The 18,598-nt window shown below is 36.7% G+C and overlaps 1 protein-coding gene across 3 annotated transcripts in view; it reads left to right on the top strand.

The window, feature by feature from the left end:
* The first annotated feature begins 216 nt into the window (after positions 1 to 216).
* KPNA3 (karyopherin subunit alpha 3) overlaps positions 217 to 18,598 on the top strand; it is a 96,123-nt gene continuing 77,741 nt past the window's right edge. Inside the window, exon 1 of one of the 3 annotated variants that reach the window (XM_074217155.1) lies at positions 217 to 360. In XM_074217155.1, the coding sequence (XP_074073256.1) occupies positions 292 to 360 (69 nt within the window). In that variant the 5' untranslated portion in view covers positions 217 to 291. Of the gene's footprint in view, positions 361 to 607; positions 719 to 741; positions 1,178 to 18,598 lie in introns of those variants that run through there. The other 2 variants (XM_074217157.1, XM_074217156.1) reach the window with 2 other exon arrangements.

Genomic DNA, 18,598 nt, shown 5'->3' with positions numbered 1-18,598 from the left:
AAATAAGCCGCGGCCCCGAGGCGGCGGGAGATCCGCCCGGGAGCCGCGCCGGGGAGCCGCCCGCGCCGGAGCCCGGCCGGCCGCGCCGTCACGTGGGCCGCGGCGCTCCGCCGGCGCCGCCCCGCCCCCACCGCGCCGCCGGCCGCTCGCGCTCGCAGGCGTCACGGAACGTGCCCCCGCCCCCCGCCCCCCGCCGGGCGCCCCCGCCCGCCCTCCCCCGCCCGCGCCGGAGCCTCGCCGCCGCCGCCGCCGCCGCCGCAGGAGTGAGCCGCCGCCGGAGCAGCGCCCGCCATGGCCGAGAACGCCGGCTTGGAGAACCACCGCATCAAGAGCTTCAAGAACAAGGGCCGCGATGTGGAAGTGAGTGTGGCGGCGGCGCGGCGGGGCCGGGCGCGGGCGGGGGCCGCGGCGGGGGCCGCTCGGGGCTTTTCTCCTCCGTCACGCGGGCGCGGCCTGCCGGGGGCGAGCGGGGCCGGGGCCGGGGCCGGGGCCGGGCCTCGCGGGGCCGGGTCGGGCCGGGCCTGGCGGGCCCCGGCGGCCGGGGGCGGCGGCCCGGGCTGGGCGCGGGCCGGGAGGGAGGGAGGCGCCGGCCCCGGGCCCGCCGCGGCCTTGCCCGGGAGGCGCCGGACAATGGCCGGGACCCATCGTGGCCCCGGCCCGGGCGTTGGGCCCCCGGGGCTCCGGCGTGGCCATTGTTTCACCGAGGTGGCACGAGCAGGTACGCGGGGGGGCCCGGCCTGGGCAGCGCCGGAGCGCCCGGCCGAGGCGCGGCCGAACTTAAGCAGCGCCCTTTGGGGGCACGCACGCCCAGCCCCGGCCCGCCAGGGCACGGCCCCGAGGTGGGAGATCTCCGCCGAAACATGGAGATTGATCCCAACACCGCCGCTTTCTCATGAGGAAACGGAGATGGCACAGGCTCTCCCAGGCGTAAAGTGCGTTACGTGGGGATCTAAAACCCGAAAGTAGCCGATTCCTGTGCAGAGCCGCATTTCACGGACACCTGCCCCGACTCCTACCCCGTAAGGAAAGGTGGGAATGCCAGCCTCCTGCTGTCCCGGTGCCGGAGCTGGTGTCTGAGTTCAGTGCAGGACCATTTATAAGCAAACCCTTCCACCTGCTGCAGCCGCCTCCCATTAGCAAGTGCAAAAGAGCAAAATTAGCCGGGTCCTCCCAGAAGGTATGGCTATCTCGTCTACTCCCCAGGTCTCTAGGATGCTTCCTCTCCCCCTCACCCCCCTTCTTTATTTTGATTTCTCTACAACTTCTAATATTATTCCATTTGCATAATGGATATACATTAAGCGTTTGCCGCTTGTGACATTAATTTCTATCTTTTAAATCTAGGCAATTATATGCTTTCATGGACGTCTTAAAATAAATGAATAGTAGTAGGTTTTCTGGCCTAAAACAATATTCCAGGAAGAATAGTAATTAATTGTCATTTTACGGATTAGCCAATTTGGGCATTAGAAAGGCCATCCCATGGCCAAAAATATCTGCTTCCTCTTTGCCTTCCCTCAACAGCTGGAACAGTACCTTTCAGGCCGGATCTCCAAATTGAGAGAATTGTAAGAACTGCCTGTGGTTCCACTCACAGTCCTTGTGACTCCACAGACCAAAACTCCTTTCCCTAGCTATAACTCTCCTATAGGTCTTGTCTTTCAGCATAGGATATACATTTCCTGAGGGCAAGAACCATGTAGCTTTTTTATTTGTATTCCCAAGATCCCATCTTAGTGCTTGACACTATAGTAGATGATTGGTAATTGTTTTTCACTCTGTTAATCAAAGATTTTAAGAAACCCTTTCTTGATCTCCCAGAACCCAATCAAATTCATCAGTGACAAAACTGGACTGAATCCAGGGTTTTTGAATACTAACCTGGGTGGTCTGTTCTTCAAACCACACCAGGGCACATACTCAAGTAATATTAAAGTCATTTTATGCACAAGATACTGAGTACTATGCAAATTGATCTTAACTACCACCATTGTTCTTTTTAGGAGTTTATAATATAGAACAGAGAATATTTAGGTAGGGGGTGTGTGTTTGTGTCTCTGTGTGTGTGTGTGTGTGTGTGTGACAGAGGAGACCAGAAATAAATTGTTTCCCATAAATCTATAGTTCTGAGAGTTAAGTATGAAGTGAACTTGAGAAGAAAAACATTTCATTTTTATTAAGTCAGGAATGGCTTCATAGAAGAATTCTAAAAGGCCTTTGGAGGGAAGACAAACTTGGTACGTTTTTCAGGGACAACCATGCAAGCTTAGGGGGACTGTATAAAAAGATATTGATTTAGAGTAAAGTTTTAGACAAGTTAGAATGGAGGGACAAAAAATAATAGAGATGGGAATCTTATGGGTAACTTGAGGATGGGTACTATTTGGGAATTGGAATTATATAGGGAGTTCTAAAAGGAGTCTCCCCTGATACATACTCCAATGTTTGCCATTTAAAGGCCTTCTTAACTTGAGCCTATCTTTACAGACTGGTTACACAGAAACTCACTCAAACATGCTTAGGCAAAATGGGCAGCTTGATGTTTCTTTTGGAACTCTTGAAGGCTCATCTCAAATACCTTTCTTGACTTCCTCAATTGTTTGGCCTTCCCCTCTTTCCCTCTCCCCATCACTTTTCATCTTCTTTTATTATGTCTTTTATTTGTTGTTCAGCCATTTCAGTTTTGGCCCCGTTTAGGGTTTTCTTGACAAAATCCTTCTCCAGCTCATTTTACAGTTGGGGAAACCGAGGCAAAGAAATTTAACCAACTCTTCCAGGGTCACAATAAACATCTGTGACCAGATTTGAACTAAGGAAGATGAGTCTTCCTTATTCCAGGCCTATCTGAAATCTAAAAGGGTAGCAATTTTTAGAATTGATTGCAACAGTGCTGCTATGAAATGAATCTTCAAGGAAAAATTTTGAGGGCTGATGATGTGTAGGAACTGGGCAAAGCATTTATTGTAGACTTTACAATGAATGCATATATACCTATGTATACATACATATGTGTGTGTGATGTTTGCTAATGTATATACACATTTGTTTCAGTATAAGCCACATATAAGTTGTGATGGTGCAAAATTTAGACAAGATATCTTTGCCTTCATAGAAATTACAGTCTGGTAAATAAGTTCTGACACACACCAATAACCTTGTAAACCATAAAATAGATAAATTTGAGTTATTATATGGCATCTCATAAAGGGTACCAAAAAAGGGCTCTGTGAGAACTGAGAAAGAATTTACATTACTCAAAGGGGGATTCAAAGAAGCCTCCATGAAAGAGGTAGCCTTTGAGCTGAGCTTTTAAAGATGGGTAGGATTTTAGTAGGCATATTGAGAAGGTGTTCAAGTTAATGAAGACTTTGCTTTATAATCAAATCACAGAGCCAAGAAAGTGAAATTGTGTGTGAAGGACTGTAATCATTGCTCTTAGATAAGAGTGGAGAGCAAAAGATGGCAGTTAATTTTTAGCCTGCAAGACAAGTAGCCAACAGAATCTCAAATTGAACCATAAGATTAAAACTAATTGGGAAGTGTTTAACGAAATGAATTAAAATACTATACAATAGAGAAAATGTTAGTTTGTGGTTTTCCACAAGTCATTGGGTGGCTATTGGCCTCTATTTCTATCAGAGTTTGATACTTTTGGTATAGAGTATTTGGAGGTCTATTGATGAATAGTGGCATTTATTTTAGCAAAATTTTCAGAGTTTTATATGCATGATTTCATTTGAACCAAATAACAGCCCTATGTGGTAGCTACTTCAGAGAGGGCAACATCTTTTAGTAGAAAGAATAATGAATTTAGATCTGAATTTGATCTCTAGCTTTGCTAATTAATACTTTTATGTCATTGAGGCAAGTTCCTTAAGATTTATGGGCCTCAGTTTTCTCATCTGTAAGATGAAGGGGGCTGTAATACAGGACTGTTGAAGTTCCTTTTAGCTGTAGACAATAGTCTCTAAATTATATGGTTGTTATATGGACCCCAGCACTAGAAAGACAATCCTTGCCCCCACCCCAGGAGATTTCGATCTAAAGGGAGAAGACAAAGAAAACTGAAAAGTAGGAGGAGAATCAAGGAAGTTCCAAGTTAGTGTTCCCCCGGTAAGAAATGAGTGCCCTACTTAAATAAAAGTTTTGGAGTTCATGGTTCAACTCTCCAATCAGAGGGGCAGAGGATTTTGCTGAGGAGTGAGTAACCAAGGCTGATTGGACCTTGCAGGTTGATGAGATTTTCCCAATGCTAGTAGTTTCCTTAGGCATGATGAAATCCACAAGTCCTACAGATAGGTGAGAAATGAAGTAATAGGCCCTGATCTCCTGTTCTCTTCATTTTATAAATATCAGAGATGTTAACTGACAATATTTACAGGAACTAAAACATGGTAACATTGCAGGTTTTAAATACAGTTCTGTCGTTTACATTAGACATGTGGAATTTGGGGCTCATGGCTGCAAGTGGTGTAACACTCCACAGTCCTGTCATTGAGAAATGTTTAAGAAAATAAAAATACAATAAATGTAATGTTAATTTGTGGTTTTCTGAGTCAATTCATTCTTGAAGGATGCTTCTTTTTTAACACCACTGCTTTACATATTAAATGATTACTTAGAAGACAATAGAGAACCATTGCAAGAATTTTGAGCAGGGGAGTAACATGACCAAATCTCTAAATAAAGAATAATCGGGCAACAGTGTGAAGGAGGGATTAGAGGACTTGTTACAAATAGGAAGACTGATTAGGAGGCTGTTGGAAGAGATAAGGTGTGTGGCAGTGAGGTCCTATGCTATGGAGGTAGCTAATAATGTTTGTCCTTCATTTTCAAAGAAGTCTTATGACATCAGGTAGGTGATACCATGACAAGCATGTGAATTGGATTTGAGTGAGGGAGATGCTGTGCCAAGTCACCAGCCTCACTTCCTTCTCTAGAGCTATCTGAGTCCAGTGACCAGGTATGAGTCAAGACAACTGGAGATGTCCCTGGATGCTAGGCAGTCAGGGTTAAGTGACTTGCCCAAGGTCACACAGCTAGTAAGTAGCAAATGTCTGAGGCTGGATTTGAACTCCTGTCCTGAATCCAAGGCCAGTGCTCTATCCACTTTGTCACCTAGCTGCTTAGAAGTAGTTGTAATTATAGAGATGGAGATGGGATGGAGATGAAAGCCTAGTGGTAAAATTTATGTGTTTGTGTGTGTGTTCACATAAACATATAAATGTGTATGCCTATGTGTACGTGTAAATATATAATGAAGGCAGAGAAGAGTTAAAGGTCGCTGGTAAGGAATGCAGTGGAAAGAGTGGATTTGGTGTCAGACCTGGGTTTGGATCCTAATTTTTCCACTTACTATCTGTATGACCTTGGTCAAATCACATAATCTCTCTTGACCCCTATTTCCTTATCTACAAAGTGAACACTAATTTCTTAAAATCCCTTTCAGCTCTTAATCTGTGATCCTATCATCCTCTTGCTAGTTAGGTTTGAGAATGGTATCACCCATAGCAACTGGGAGATTAGATTGGAACAGTTTTCTTGGAAATTCTCAATGCCAGTCCTCAGACATTGAATATATTTTAGTATGAGTCTTTTACATTGAAGTCTGAATTCTATATTAAACAATGTTGAACAATTAAACAATGCAGTTTTCTTGAAACTACAAGTATATGATAAATCCCTGTCATGATATAGAATTTGTTATTTGGATTGAAAAAGTAGGTTTTTGATAGGGTTTATTAGTTGCTAATAAATATTAGCATGTTGGTAAATAATCTTGTCTGGGTACATGTGTTAAACTCTGCAAAGCCTCTTCCTAAATGAGCAAAAGCTATTTTTCTATTAGGGTTGTCTAAACTGTAACTGTGTGATAATCACCTAACCCTCTGCTTTCATTTCCATACTTGTAATAATAGTAGTATTTGTTAATACCTTTAGAAAGATCTTCTCATGATATTACTTAGATCCCTATAGTGACTCTGAGTCATCCTCTAAAATTAAAAGTTTAAGATTTTTAAGAATTTTCCTACTAATTTGTCCCCCTCATACTGGTTTAGACTCATCTATTTTCCCCCTAAATATATTATAATTAGATTCCTAACTTGTTTTTCTGTGTCCGTTCTTTTCCCACTGTCCCTTTACATTGCTACTGAAATCATCATATTCTTCTACTGCTCAAAAGCCAAATGTTGGAGTTTAAAGGGACCATCTTATACAACTCTTTCATATGAAGAAATGATAAACCCCAGAGAAATAAAATGACTTTTTGAATATTTCTCATTAAAGTAACAAAACTGAAACTTGAATGCAAGTCTTCTAAATCAGTGTTAATTTCTTTTCCCTTTCACTGTAACATTACCCAGCCACAATGATTTTCTGTTGATGATCAAAAAATAAAACACCTCCTTTGATATTCAAGGTCTTCCAAAGTCTGATCCAACTTACCTTTCTGGTCTTATTTCTTTCTGTTGTTTTACTTCACATAGTTTATAGTCTAAATTATGGTTTTTTCCTTAATTCATCCCATTTCTGTACCTTTATTTGTTCTTAATAATTTCTTAAATAGGAATTCCCCAAATTTCACTATAGTAAACTTCTTCCCTTACTTTAAGGTTAACTCAGGCACCAACTTTTTTGAAAACTTTTCCTATCTATCTCCATTGCATTTAGTTCACCTTGCCTTGCAACTTGGTTATTGTCTTGATTATTGTTACATGTCTTTTAACCCAGGTTAAAACATAATCTTCTTTTTGGGTTTTTTTGTTTTTTGTTTTTAGGTTTTTGCAAGGCAAATGGGGTAAAGTGGCTTGCCCAAAACCACACAGCTAGGTAATTTATTAAGTGTCTGAGACTGGATTTGAACCCAGGTACTCCTGACTCCAGGGCCGGTGCTTTATCCACTACACCACCACCTGGCTGCCCCACATAATCTTCTTTAGAGCAGGATCTATGTCCTATAAATCTACATATTAGCAACAGATAACATTAAGGAACTTGGAAGAGGAACTGGAGTAAAAGACATCGTTGGTGTGTGTGTATATATATATATATATACACACACACATATACACATATACATATACATATACATATACATATACATATACATATACATATACATATGAGATTCAGAAAGACATCTGGTTATTTCTCCAAAGTAATTGATAACCACTGGACAGTCCACATGCTCCACTGGTATTCATGTCCTGAGAAATCAAAAAAGGTCCCCATCACTCCCTGTTGTGATCTTTGTCATTGTCTCAGTTAACTCATTGACTAGTACAATTCCTTACACCAAAAATCTCTCCTCAATAATTCTATGTTGAATGAATCCCATCAAATTTAATCTTTCCCAGAACTTCACCTGGTCCTCTATTTTAACTAGATTTACATCAGTATACTCTTTAACTGATTCTATACTTTTAGTCAGGTTATGCTGCATCCCTGGAATAGTCTTTCGATGTTCATGCTTAATCATGTCTTATTTTGTCCCTCATATCTTCTATATCCTACTTCCTCTACAAAATGTTTCTTAGCTGACAAGCCTTCCTTATAACTGTTCTATGAATCTCAGAATTGAAAGAGACCTTAATTAAGAAAGTCATCTTGTCCAACCTATATCTGAAGTTTGAATTCCTTCTACAAATTCACCAATAAGTAAACAAAGCTATTACTTTTACCTCTCCAGTGACAGGAAATGCTCATCTTTTAAGTCAACCTATTACATTTTTAAACAGTTTTGATTGTTAGAAAATTCTTTATACTGAGCCCAAATTTGCTTACTATAAACATTTCCCTTTTTTTCTGAGTCCACAGTAGGATTTTAAAGTTATATAAGAAAAGATCATGTTATCTTTGTGATTTTAATATTTAATTTCATTGTGTGTTGTTTTGTGTTTAAAAATGGTATAAGGAAGTCATTCAGTAAACTTATTTTCAGATAAGAAAATTAAGGTTCTTTCTGCATATTTTAGAATATTCCATTTTCTAAACATGCACTTTTTTAAAAGCCTCATTGAAAAATTATTTAATTTAGAGATAGCTTTTGCAAAGGAAACTTATCTTCATGAGTATAATTTTGTCTGCTGAGATATTCAGTACATTGACTTATTAAAAATAGTATAATTTGTCATTTAATTTTTTATAAGCTCCATTCGGGCAGCGCATGTTTGGGGTTTTTTTGTTTTTGTTTTTGTTTTTACTATTGCTTATCAAACCTTTTTACTTTATTGTTGACCAGTACTAAATTTTACATATATGCTTAATTTTTTTTATAAAGATGAAGGTAGATAATATAGATTAATAAACCACTAAACTTTGGGAAAGAAAAATGTAGCATCCAAGTTAGTTATTTTTATCATCTCATGCGAATTAAGAATAGTGGATTTAATGAGATGACATGAAATCCATCTTATACATTTTGAGAGATGTGCTCTCTATTTATAGAATCTTGGAAATTTAACCTAGTTCAGTAGTTTTCTGACTTAAGGGCCTATAAGGAGTTAATATAGTACACTGGGAAAAATGCTGTATTTAGAGCCAGAAATATAGAGCTTCACATCCTGACTGCCACTTATTGCCTCTGTGACTTGGGGGGAGTCACTTAACTTCTTATGACTTCAGTTTCTTCTATGTAAAATGGTTAAATTGGACTAGGTGATTGATGGCATCTCTTTTGTATTCCTAAATGTCTGATCCTGTGATGCTAGACTTAATACAATATTGGCTTCCATTTGAGTTGAAAAAAGCTAAATTTCTTTTTTCTTTTTTTTTTTTTTTAGGTTTTTGCGAGGCAAATGGGGTTAAGTGGCTTGCCCAAGGCCACACAGTTAGGTAATTATTAAGTGACTGAGACCGGATTTGAACCCAGGTACTCCTGACTCCAAGGCCGGTGCTTTATCCACTGCGCCATCTAGCCACCCCCTAAAAAAGCTAAATTTCTTTTGATAAGATTTTAGTGAAGTAATTATTTTATTTATAACAACTTTTATTTTAAATTATAAACTAATACCAGAAAATTAATTTTATAGAAGGCTTAGTCTATAGATCATCAAGCTATTCTTTGAAATAATTTAATGTTTTCCTTTGTCTCCAGGCAAGATGTCATATACAGTATCTCCAGGGAACAGGGAAGGTACTGTGGTAGAAAACAAAATTAGAACCACAGGTGTGAAAATACCCTAAGTTACACATTGGTGAAATTCTTTTCTGTATCATTTGGACTACAGATTATGAAATGCTAGATACCTATTTGAATTGAAAAGTATGAATCTTTGTTCTATTATTCACTATAAAATTAGGGGAAATGGCTTTTGATCAAGCAACCATAGGACCTTGAACTTTGCCTAAATTTAGTAATCCATGCTTATTTTTAAAGACTTTTTTTTGCTTTTATATCACTTTAATTTCTGAATATATTCTTTCCTTCTTTCCTTGCTCCTATTATCACTCCAACAAACAAGCAACTGAAGGAAAAAAAAAGAGTAGTTCAACAAAACCAAGTAGCAATAAACATGAACTGTTTCCATATCTGTGCCATGTATCTTCCTTACCCCTCCCCCTCCAAAAGCGGTGGAGGGGGTGTTTTCAAAATTCTTATGCTGGGCCCAGCTTTTTTTTTTTTCATAATAACTGTACAACATTTAGATTCTTTTGTTCTTTTCCATGTACATTACTGTAGTAACTGGGTAAATTGTTTTCTTGCTTCTCTCTACATCAGCTCATCTAAGTCTTTCATGCATCTTTGAATTCTTAATATTCACCTTTTCTTATGGCATGGTAACATTTCAATGTATTCATGTATCAGAATTTATTTAACTGTTTCCCTAATTGGGGAAATCAACTTTGTTTCCAGTTCTTTGATACCACAAAAAAGTACTGCTCTGAATATTTTTTGTACATATGGGTTCTTCCATTTCTCAATTTAACCTCCTTGAGATAGATGTCTTGCAACAGGATTTCTTGGCCACGGAAAAATGTACTTTTTAGTCACTTTAATTATTAGTGTTGCTTTCCAGAATGTTTGGACCAAATCATAGCTCCAGTATTATTAGTTTGCATATTTTTCCATACTGTCTCCAACATTAACTTCTCATCTTTTGTTATATTTGCATATTTATTATGTGTGAGGTGAAACCTCAAAGTTCTTTAAATTTGCATTTATCTTACTTTAGTGATTTGGAGGAGTATTTCACATCATTGTTTTTAGTTTACAATTCTTCAAATTAATAATTAAAGTATTAAGCGCTTACTCTGTACAAAAACACTTTTGAGAACTATTTATAGCCAATCACTTATCTTTGGGGAATGGCTTTTTGTCTTAAAATTTTAGTTTAGTTTCTTGTGCATATTGAATTTAATAGTGATGAGTTAATTATTTGAAAACTATTGTCTACATTGAAATGTGTTGTCCGTGCTCCATATTAATGATTTTCTCAGACTACACAAAAAATCACTGGTTCAGCAGGAAAGAAAATTATGAATTTGTAGCAATGTTAAATAATGTAGGTCTATGTACCTAATTAAAATTTGTGATTGTCTAGGTCTATGGAAAACAAATTAAGACTAGATTTACTACACACACACACACACACACACACACACACACACACACACACACAGAAATTGCTAGAGGAATCTTTTAAGTAACAAACTTTCCCTGGATATTTATAATATTCATTTTTGTAGTTTTCCCATAACGAAACTATGGAAAATGAGCTTCTTTTTGTATATGATGATCACTTTTGAGTTTTCAGGACTCAAGCAGTACATCCAGTAGGTGATAATTGATAGCTGATTTTTGTAGTATAAGTTTTTGCATGCCTTACTCTTATTTCTAAGTTCTCAATTTCCTCAGCCATCCATTTCTGAAAGTTAGAAATACAGAATTCAATAAATAAGTATTAAACACTGGACATAACAGGGAGCCACTGAAGTTAATTGAATAAGAGGGAAGTATTGTCAGACATGTAGAATTTCGCTTTAGCACCTGAGGGAAGGATGGATTAGAATGAGTTTGACTTGAGGTAGAGAGACAAATTAGAAGACTTGGATTAGTTCGAGCAGTAAAGGTGTTGAGGGACTGAACTTGGTGGCTGTGGAAGAAGAGAGAGTAAAATGTGTATGAAAGACTTGAAAATAGAAATAAGAAAGATTTGGTTACTGATTTGATGTGAATAGGAAATGAATGAGGATTTTACATAATAAAAAAGTTTTGGGGGGACAGAGCAATTTTGTTACTATCTTGTAAATTTAACATAACACTTTGTGAACAGTTTGCCTAGAAATACGGTAACAGGTAAGTCCAGAAGAGAAAAGCTTTTGGGGACAGGGAGTAATGAGAAAATAGGAGGAAGGGAAGACAATAGTTCTGTTTGAGACTTAAGAGAGGAACTGGGGAGTATAAAGACATCTATCTTAAATACACTACTTTTGTGCTTTGTAAGTGTTTTAAAGTGTTATGGAATTGTGACATGGAGTATTCAGAAAGCTAACCTTGAAGTCAAGAATTTCTAGGTTGAACTTCTACCTGTAATATATATAGTGGTTGAGTGACCCTGGATCCAACTTCTCAGTGCTTTAAGTATTTCTCAGAGGGACTTTTCTTCAACTGGGCATTTCTTTTATATATATATATATATATATATATATATATATATATATATATATATATATATATATATGAATTCATGGGTCTAGTTTTTATTTCTACTTTTCAGATGTTTCTTATGACTGAGGAAAGCATAATTTTGAGAATTTATTTTTTGGAGGAGCACTAGCTTAAAGATTAAATAACTGTAATAACATAAAAAGAAAAAACAGTCTCAGTCATCTAGAACCTTTGAGAAATGAGACCAGGACAAGCAGAAAATTTATTCCTTTAAACCCCCAAATATTTCTTGCTTAAATGATTTGGAGTGAAATTATTTCATCAAGAAAAGGTTATGTTCTGTTCAATAATCCTATTCATAATGTTTGAGGGTCATCATTTTTTAAATTGGCCTTTTTTATTTTGTATTTAATCATCAACAAATGTTTTAGTATATAGAATATTGGTTCTGAAAAAAATGAATTTTTGTTAGGTATAGTTTGTTTTTAAAAGTGTGTTTTAAATTTAACAAGTAGGTAACAAAGTTTCTTTGTCCCTTTCTGAACTTTTTTCTTAGTAAAATTTTTAAAGTCTTAGTGATACACTTTTACTTTTTTTTTAAATCTACTTTTTATTTACCAGGACCCAGTAACTAGCCTCTGACCTTCCCTCTTGTTTCTAATAGAAGCGCTCACTTATAACAAATAAATATAAATCAGTAAAACTAATCTACATGTTTGAAAAATGAATGACTCCTTCTGTATTTCTCTAACAAAAGATGGGAAGCTTGCTTTATCATCAGTTTTTTCAAGTCATGGTTTTTTCAACCTGTTGATGAAAGTTTTGAAATCTTTCTTTTTTTCCTGGCATTATTTTTTTAGGTTTTTTTTTTTTTTTGAAAGGCAATGGGGTTAAGTGGCTTGCCCAAGGCCATACAGCTAGGTAATTATGAAGTGTCTGAGGCCAGATTTGAACTCAGGTACTCCTGCCTCCAGGGCCAGTGCTCTATCCACTGTGCCACCTAGCTGCCCTTTTCCTGGTATTATTGTGGTTATCTTAGAAGTTTTTCTGGTCATGCTTATTTCATACTGCATCAATCAGTTCATGTAAGTGTTTCAGAATTATAATATTCCATTGCATTCATGGACCATAATTTGTTAAACATCTGTTTGATGGACACCTACTTTGTTTTGATTGATTTCCAGTTCTTTGCTAATAGTCAAAAGCACTGCTATAAATATGTTTCTACTATGAATACTTTCCCTCTGTCTTTGACCTCTTTGAGGTAAATTTATGTGTAAATACTTGAATGATTTAAGAGTTGTTTCAAATTGCTTTGCAGAATATTGGGCCAATTCACCAGTCTTTAAAGGGTGCATTAGTGTCCTTGCCTTCCCTAATCAGCCCAGCAATGGTCATTGTCCTCTTTTGTTGCTTTTGTCATTATTATAGTAATGAAGGGGAACATCGATTGTTTTAATTTGTGTTCCTCTTAGTGGTTGTTTGTAATGTTTTAGAAATAATAAATGCTTAGATAATAAGATTTATTAATGCCTACTATATCCAGGCACTAATTCATAAGTATTATCTCATTTGATACTCAAAACAATTATGGAAAGTAGGGACTTATGAACCTTATTTTACAATTGAGGAAACTGAGACAGGTTAAATGATTTGTCTAGGGTTACACAGCTAGTAAGTGTCTGAAGCTATATTTGAACCCAGATCTTCCTGATTTAAGGCCCAGTACTCTTCATTGTGCTTCCCAGGCCTCTTTTTTTTTTTTAATCTGGTGGTTGTATTCTTTTGAAAACTGCCTATTCACATCCTTTGACTATCTACAGGAGAATGACTCTTTGTTTTACACACCTTTGCTAGTTTATATGTGTGTGTGTGTGTGTGTGTATACATATATATATATATATATATATATATATATATATATATATATATATATATATATATACTAAGAATATCAAACCTTTCTCAGAAATATTTGCTATAAAGAATTTTTTTCCTAATTCTTTTCTATCATTAATCTTGTGCAAAAGCTTTTCAGTAGGGGTGGCTAGGTGGCGCAGTGGATAGAGCACTGGCCCTGGAGGCAGGAGTACCTGAGTTCAAATTCGGCCTCAGACACTTAATAATTAATTACCTAGCTGTGTGGCCTTGGGCAAGCCACTTAACCCCATTTGCAAAATCCTAAAAAAAAAAAAAAAAGCTTTTCAGTTTTAATATATGCAAATTTATACATTTATAATTAACTTCTGAATTAATTTAAAACTTATTGTGGTATATAATATATGATATTGGTATAAAATCTAATGTCTTTTATTAGTTATTAATTTATAATTATCTGCCTGGACTATATGGTTAGCATAATAATATCAATAATCACACTCCCAGTTCTTTTATAGTTTATCCTGTTTCTCACTATTACCTCAGTGTAGAAAATTACTTTTTCTTAACATTTATTGACAAACATTTAAATATGGAAATAAGAACAAAAGAAAATATTGCAGATGATTTTGCATGATACTTTGAGCTTTTATATATACTTTGCTTTTTAAAAATATATTTAACTTTGAGAAGATAGTAATGGTATTTTCCTGTTGTTTCTTTTTCTCCTGCTGTACAATTTTTTTTGTATGTATTTCTGGATTTTGTTGTAGTCATCATGTAGATTTTCTTTTAACTAGATTTTCCCCACTGTTTCACTTTAAATGTCTTCCCATATTTCTTTGGAATTTGGAGTTTGATAATGTTACACTGTGTTTATATAACAAGATTTGCTCACTATTCCCCAGTCTATGGGTATATATTCATTTGTTTTTCCTGTTATGAATATTGTTGGTAGAAATAATATTGTTTAGATACAATAATGGGTCAAAGGATATAAACAGACATGGGAGATTACAGTTGCAGACATGGAAGTTACTATGAAATTTTAAGCATTTAACATAAGAAAGTATATAACATATCATTTGACTGCTCTCATCATTCTTTTCTTACTTTCTTGTTTTTTGATTTGTGTTCTTGATAGGCAAAATTGATATTTTTTTTTGCAAGACAATGGGGTTAAGTGACTTGTTCAAAGTCACACAGCTAATAATTATTAAATGTCTGAGGTCATATTTGAACTCAGGTCCTCCTGACTCCAGAGCCTTATTCACTGCACCACCTAGGTATCCCCTGCTTAGGCATTATTATATCTAAAAAGCAAAGAAAATTTCTATGAAAGTCCTACTCTGATTCCTCACTATTGCCAGGAAATACCTCTTGATTCTTAAATATTCTATGAATCTAGTGCTAGCTCTAGCAGAGCTTACTAAACTGGAAAGGTTTTGAGTTTAGACCTGGGGATTGACTGTCATGTTGGGAACATGAAAAGGTTAATGATAAATTATTTTGGGCACAGCAGTTGATAAAACCATGCTAAGTATGGAGTGTTTTTTCTTCTTCATTAATGATGGATACGCAGAATCACAAAAGAAAAACTTAAAAAAAAAACCTCAAAAGAGGAAAGGTTTTGGGTCCTTACACTTGAGGAAATGGTTTGAGATTATTTTCTTGGTATGTGAATGCTAATTGATTCTGTAGAGAGAATATATTTCAGTTTACAAGGATCTCGATATAAAGTAGCATCCCCTATATGAATATTTTATTTATTCAAAGGGTAAGAAAAAAGACATTTGTTTGAGAAGAAACAGGGACAGCTCTAAGAAAGAAATATACCCCCCCCAGCAGTAAAAACATTAATTAGTGGTAATGCTATTGAGAGTGCATTGTTTCCAAAGCATTTAATTTAATGTAATAATTATAATTTTTAGTACTTTGAAGTTTTATTACTGGGACACTTTGAAGCAAAGAACTATTTAGGGACTATGGACTTTTTTGTCACGTTTGTTAGAAATGTGAATTTTGAGTTTCTCAGTCCAAGATAGAAATGAATCACTGTCATATAAGAAGTTCCTGATGTCACGTAGGAAAGGTCAGAATCAGAGCCAATAAACATATATTAAGCATCCTATTAGGTCAATACTGGGGATAAAAATGAAAAATATAAGACAATGACTGCTTTCAAGAAGCTCACAATCTAATGGGGAAAGACTGCATTAAAAACATGCTTAAGGGGCTGCTAGGTGGCACAGTAGACCAAGCACCGGTCCTGGAGTCAGGAGTACCTGAGTTCAAGTTCGGCCTCAGACACTGAATAATTACCTAGCTGTGTGGCCTTGCGCAAGCCACTTAACCCCATTGCCTTACAAAATACTAAAAAAAAAAAAATGCTAAAAAGGAAGGGTAGGAACAAAGGAAGGCTGTGCTGTGAGATGTAAGTTCTAGAGTTGATTTCATCTTGTATAGAATACTGAGGTTTTAATAAAGTTCACAACAGCTAGTTGGAAAATGAGATGAGTGCCTGGCTGCTCTCTTCCTTAAATGGTTGAGGATCTGGAAGGAACTCTTAATTAATTGTTGACCTTCCATCCTCTCCAGCCCAAGGGAGGGCAGGATCTCTATGCAGGGGGTGCTGATGGTATGGGGTTCATCTTGCAGAATTATGTGTTTCTGGAGATCGTGAAGTCCAGGAGAACAGTCAGAGGTAATACCCTGGGTAGTCTCCTTAAGTGGCAGAAGATCTGGGAGTAGCTACCAGATGCCCACCCCATACCCAAGAGCAGCGGGGTGCTGAGGTAGTGTGAGTCTCAGAGTCAACTTTCATCTTGTGAAATAATGAGTTTCTGAACCCCATGAAACCTTAATAGAGCAGCCAGCTGGGAAATGAGCTGGAAGAGGGTGGAGAAATAAGTGAAATTGCAAATAGAATTGGGGAGTGAGAAGACAGCAGAAAAGCTAAGAGGTGACAGAAACCAATGGAATCAGATAAGCTAGGGGAATCCCTAAGTAGAGCCTAGGTAAGACCACCTGACCAGAGATAGGCTTTGCAGTTGATGCAGGGAGCTGATCTGATTGGAGGAAAGAACTGATACTAGCTCCTGAACAGAAAAGCAAAACAATTTGCTTTTGAAGGAGTTAGCTGGGGAAGAGTCTTCCTTTACTCTCTAATGCCATCTACAGCTAAGGAGGGAAACTCCTCAGAGGTTTGCTTATATTGTCTTGACTTTCTAGATCAGAAGAAGGGAAGTCCTCACAGTATTTAGAACAGCTTAGAACTGGTTTTCATTGAAAGGTTTAACATTGAAATTCAATGTTAAAACAAAGGAGTAGATCTGGAAATTCCTGCATATCCCAAATTTAAGGCTGAAAGAACTTAATATAGGTTATTAGAAAAGGAACTTCCTCCAGCTGGAGATATAAAGAAGAGAACTATCTCCTAAGAGGTGGGTGAATAGGACTCAAGATACAGAATGAGAAACAAAAATTTGGACATAATCAATGTTTGTTTTGCTTGACTGCACTTAGGTTACAAGAGTGCATACAAGATTGCATTTTTCTTTTCTTTTTTCCTCAAAGGAGTGAATGGAATAGGAAAACTGAAATTTTATTTTAAAAAGATTAAATGCTATCAGAATGTCTGTTGTCCCTCTCCATGAATGATTGACCAATGCTGTTTCCTGATTATAATAGTTCATCACCAGACTGCTGGAATTTCTGATTGGTCACTGCATTGCTTGACTGCACTTTGGTTACAAGAGTGCATTTTTCTGAGTTAATAAGGGGAATACTTTTTTCATTATCAGAAATTGTTTGCAGTATATATTTATTGTTAGCGACTTCAGTGTTAGGTAAGGAACATGGAATATATTTTGAATATAATAATTATATCAAGATGTGTAAATTAGCATGTCAGATATTAGAAAAAAGGTAAAATGTTATACATAAATTTTTTTTATTTGTATCAGTAGAAGGGTCAAATGGACACTTTTAAAATAATTATCATCTACCTTGCCCTAAGTCATTTGTAGAAATTTTTAAAATTACTTTTTTATTTAGAATTTTAACATCTTTTCCTTTTTTTAAACATGGTTTTTATTTCCTCCTTTGTCCTTCCTGCAACACCCCATCCCATCCAGAGAGTCATCTCTTGTTCTTAAAATTCTTAGAATCGTAGTCTAAATTACAAGAGATTTTAGAGGTATTCTAGTCCAGTCCTGAAGCACAAATTTGCTCTAATATTAATCATCATAATAATAAATAATAAAATACAGTAGTAGTAATGAGTAGAAGCAATAATTATTAGTAGTCACTTAATATTTTAAAGTATATTACAATTGGTTTCTTCTATCCTCATTCTTTTCTAAAATTTTCATTAATTTCTTTCTACATATTGAAGGCCCTTTAAAATACAGTTTTGTCTTCCATTATCTCAGTTGTCCTTACTCAAGCTATTCCTTTCATCTGGAAATTCATCCATTTTTTGATTTCAGCTTCTGTAGATATTCTAGCCTATCAAATCTCTGATCTTGATATTAGCTTTTTAAATATCTCCTTCAGATTGCCCATTCATGGTATCATTCCAGATCTTAGTATTGCTTATTATCAGTTTTCCCTCAACTGTAACAAAGATAGTGATCATCTTTCCTGTCATTACCTCTTTTAAAAAGAGGGGTGTGAGATGTTGGTCTATTCCTAGTTTCTGCCATACTAGGAATAGACTAACATCTCACACCTTATACTAAGATAAGGTTAAAATGGGTACAGGGTTTAGATAAAAAACACTTATTATAAACAAATTAGGAGAACAAGCAGTAGTTGACCTGTCAGATCTATGGAAAGGGGAGCAGTTTATGATCAAAGAAGAGATAGAGAACATTATAAAAAACAAACTGAATAATTTTGATTACATTAAATTAAAAAAAAGGTTTTGCACAAACAAAATTATTGCAGCCAAGAGAGCAAAAGGAATATAGTAAATTGGGAAACAATTTTTACAGCTAGTATTTCTGACAAAGAACTCATTTATAAAATATTTAGAGAATTGAGTCAAATTTATTTTTAAAAAAACCAAGTCATTCCCCAATTGGCAAATGGTCAAAGGATATGCAA

The sequence above is a fragment of the Macrotis lagotis genome, chromosome 1 (assembly GCF_037893015.1).
Source record: "Macrotis lagotis isolate mMagLag1 chromosome 1, bilby.v1.9.chrom.fasta, whole genome shotgun sequence".
Taxonomy (NCBI): Eukaryota; Metazoa; Chordata; class Mammalia; order Peramelemorphia; family Peramelidae; genus Macrotis; species Macrotis lagotis.
Note: the sequence above shows the minus strand (reverse complement) of the source record. Positions and strands in the feature narration are given on the sequence as shown.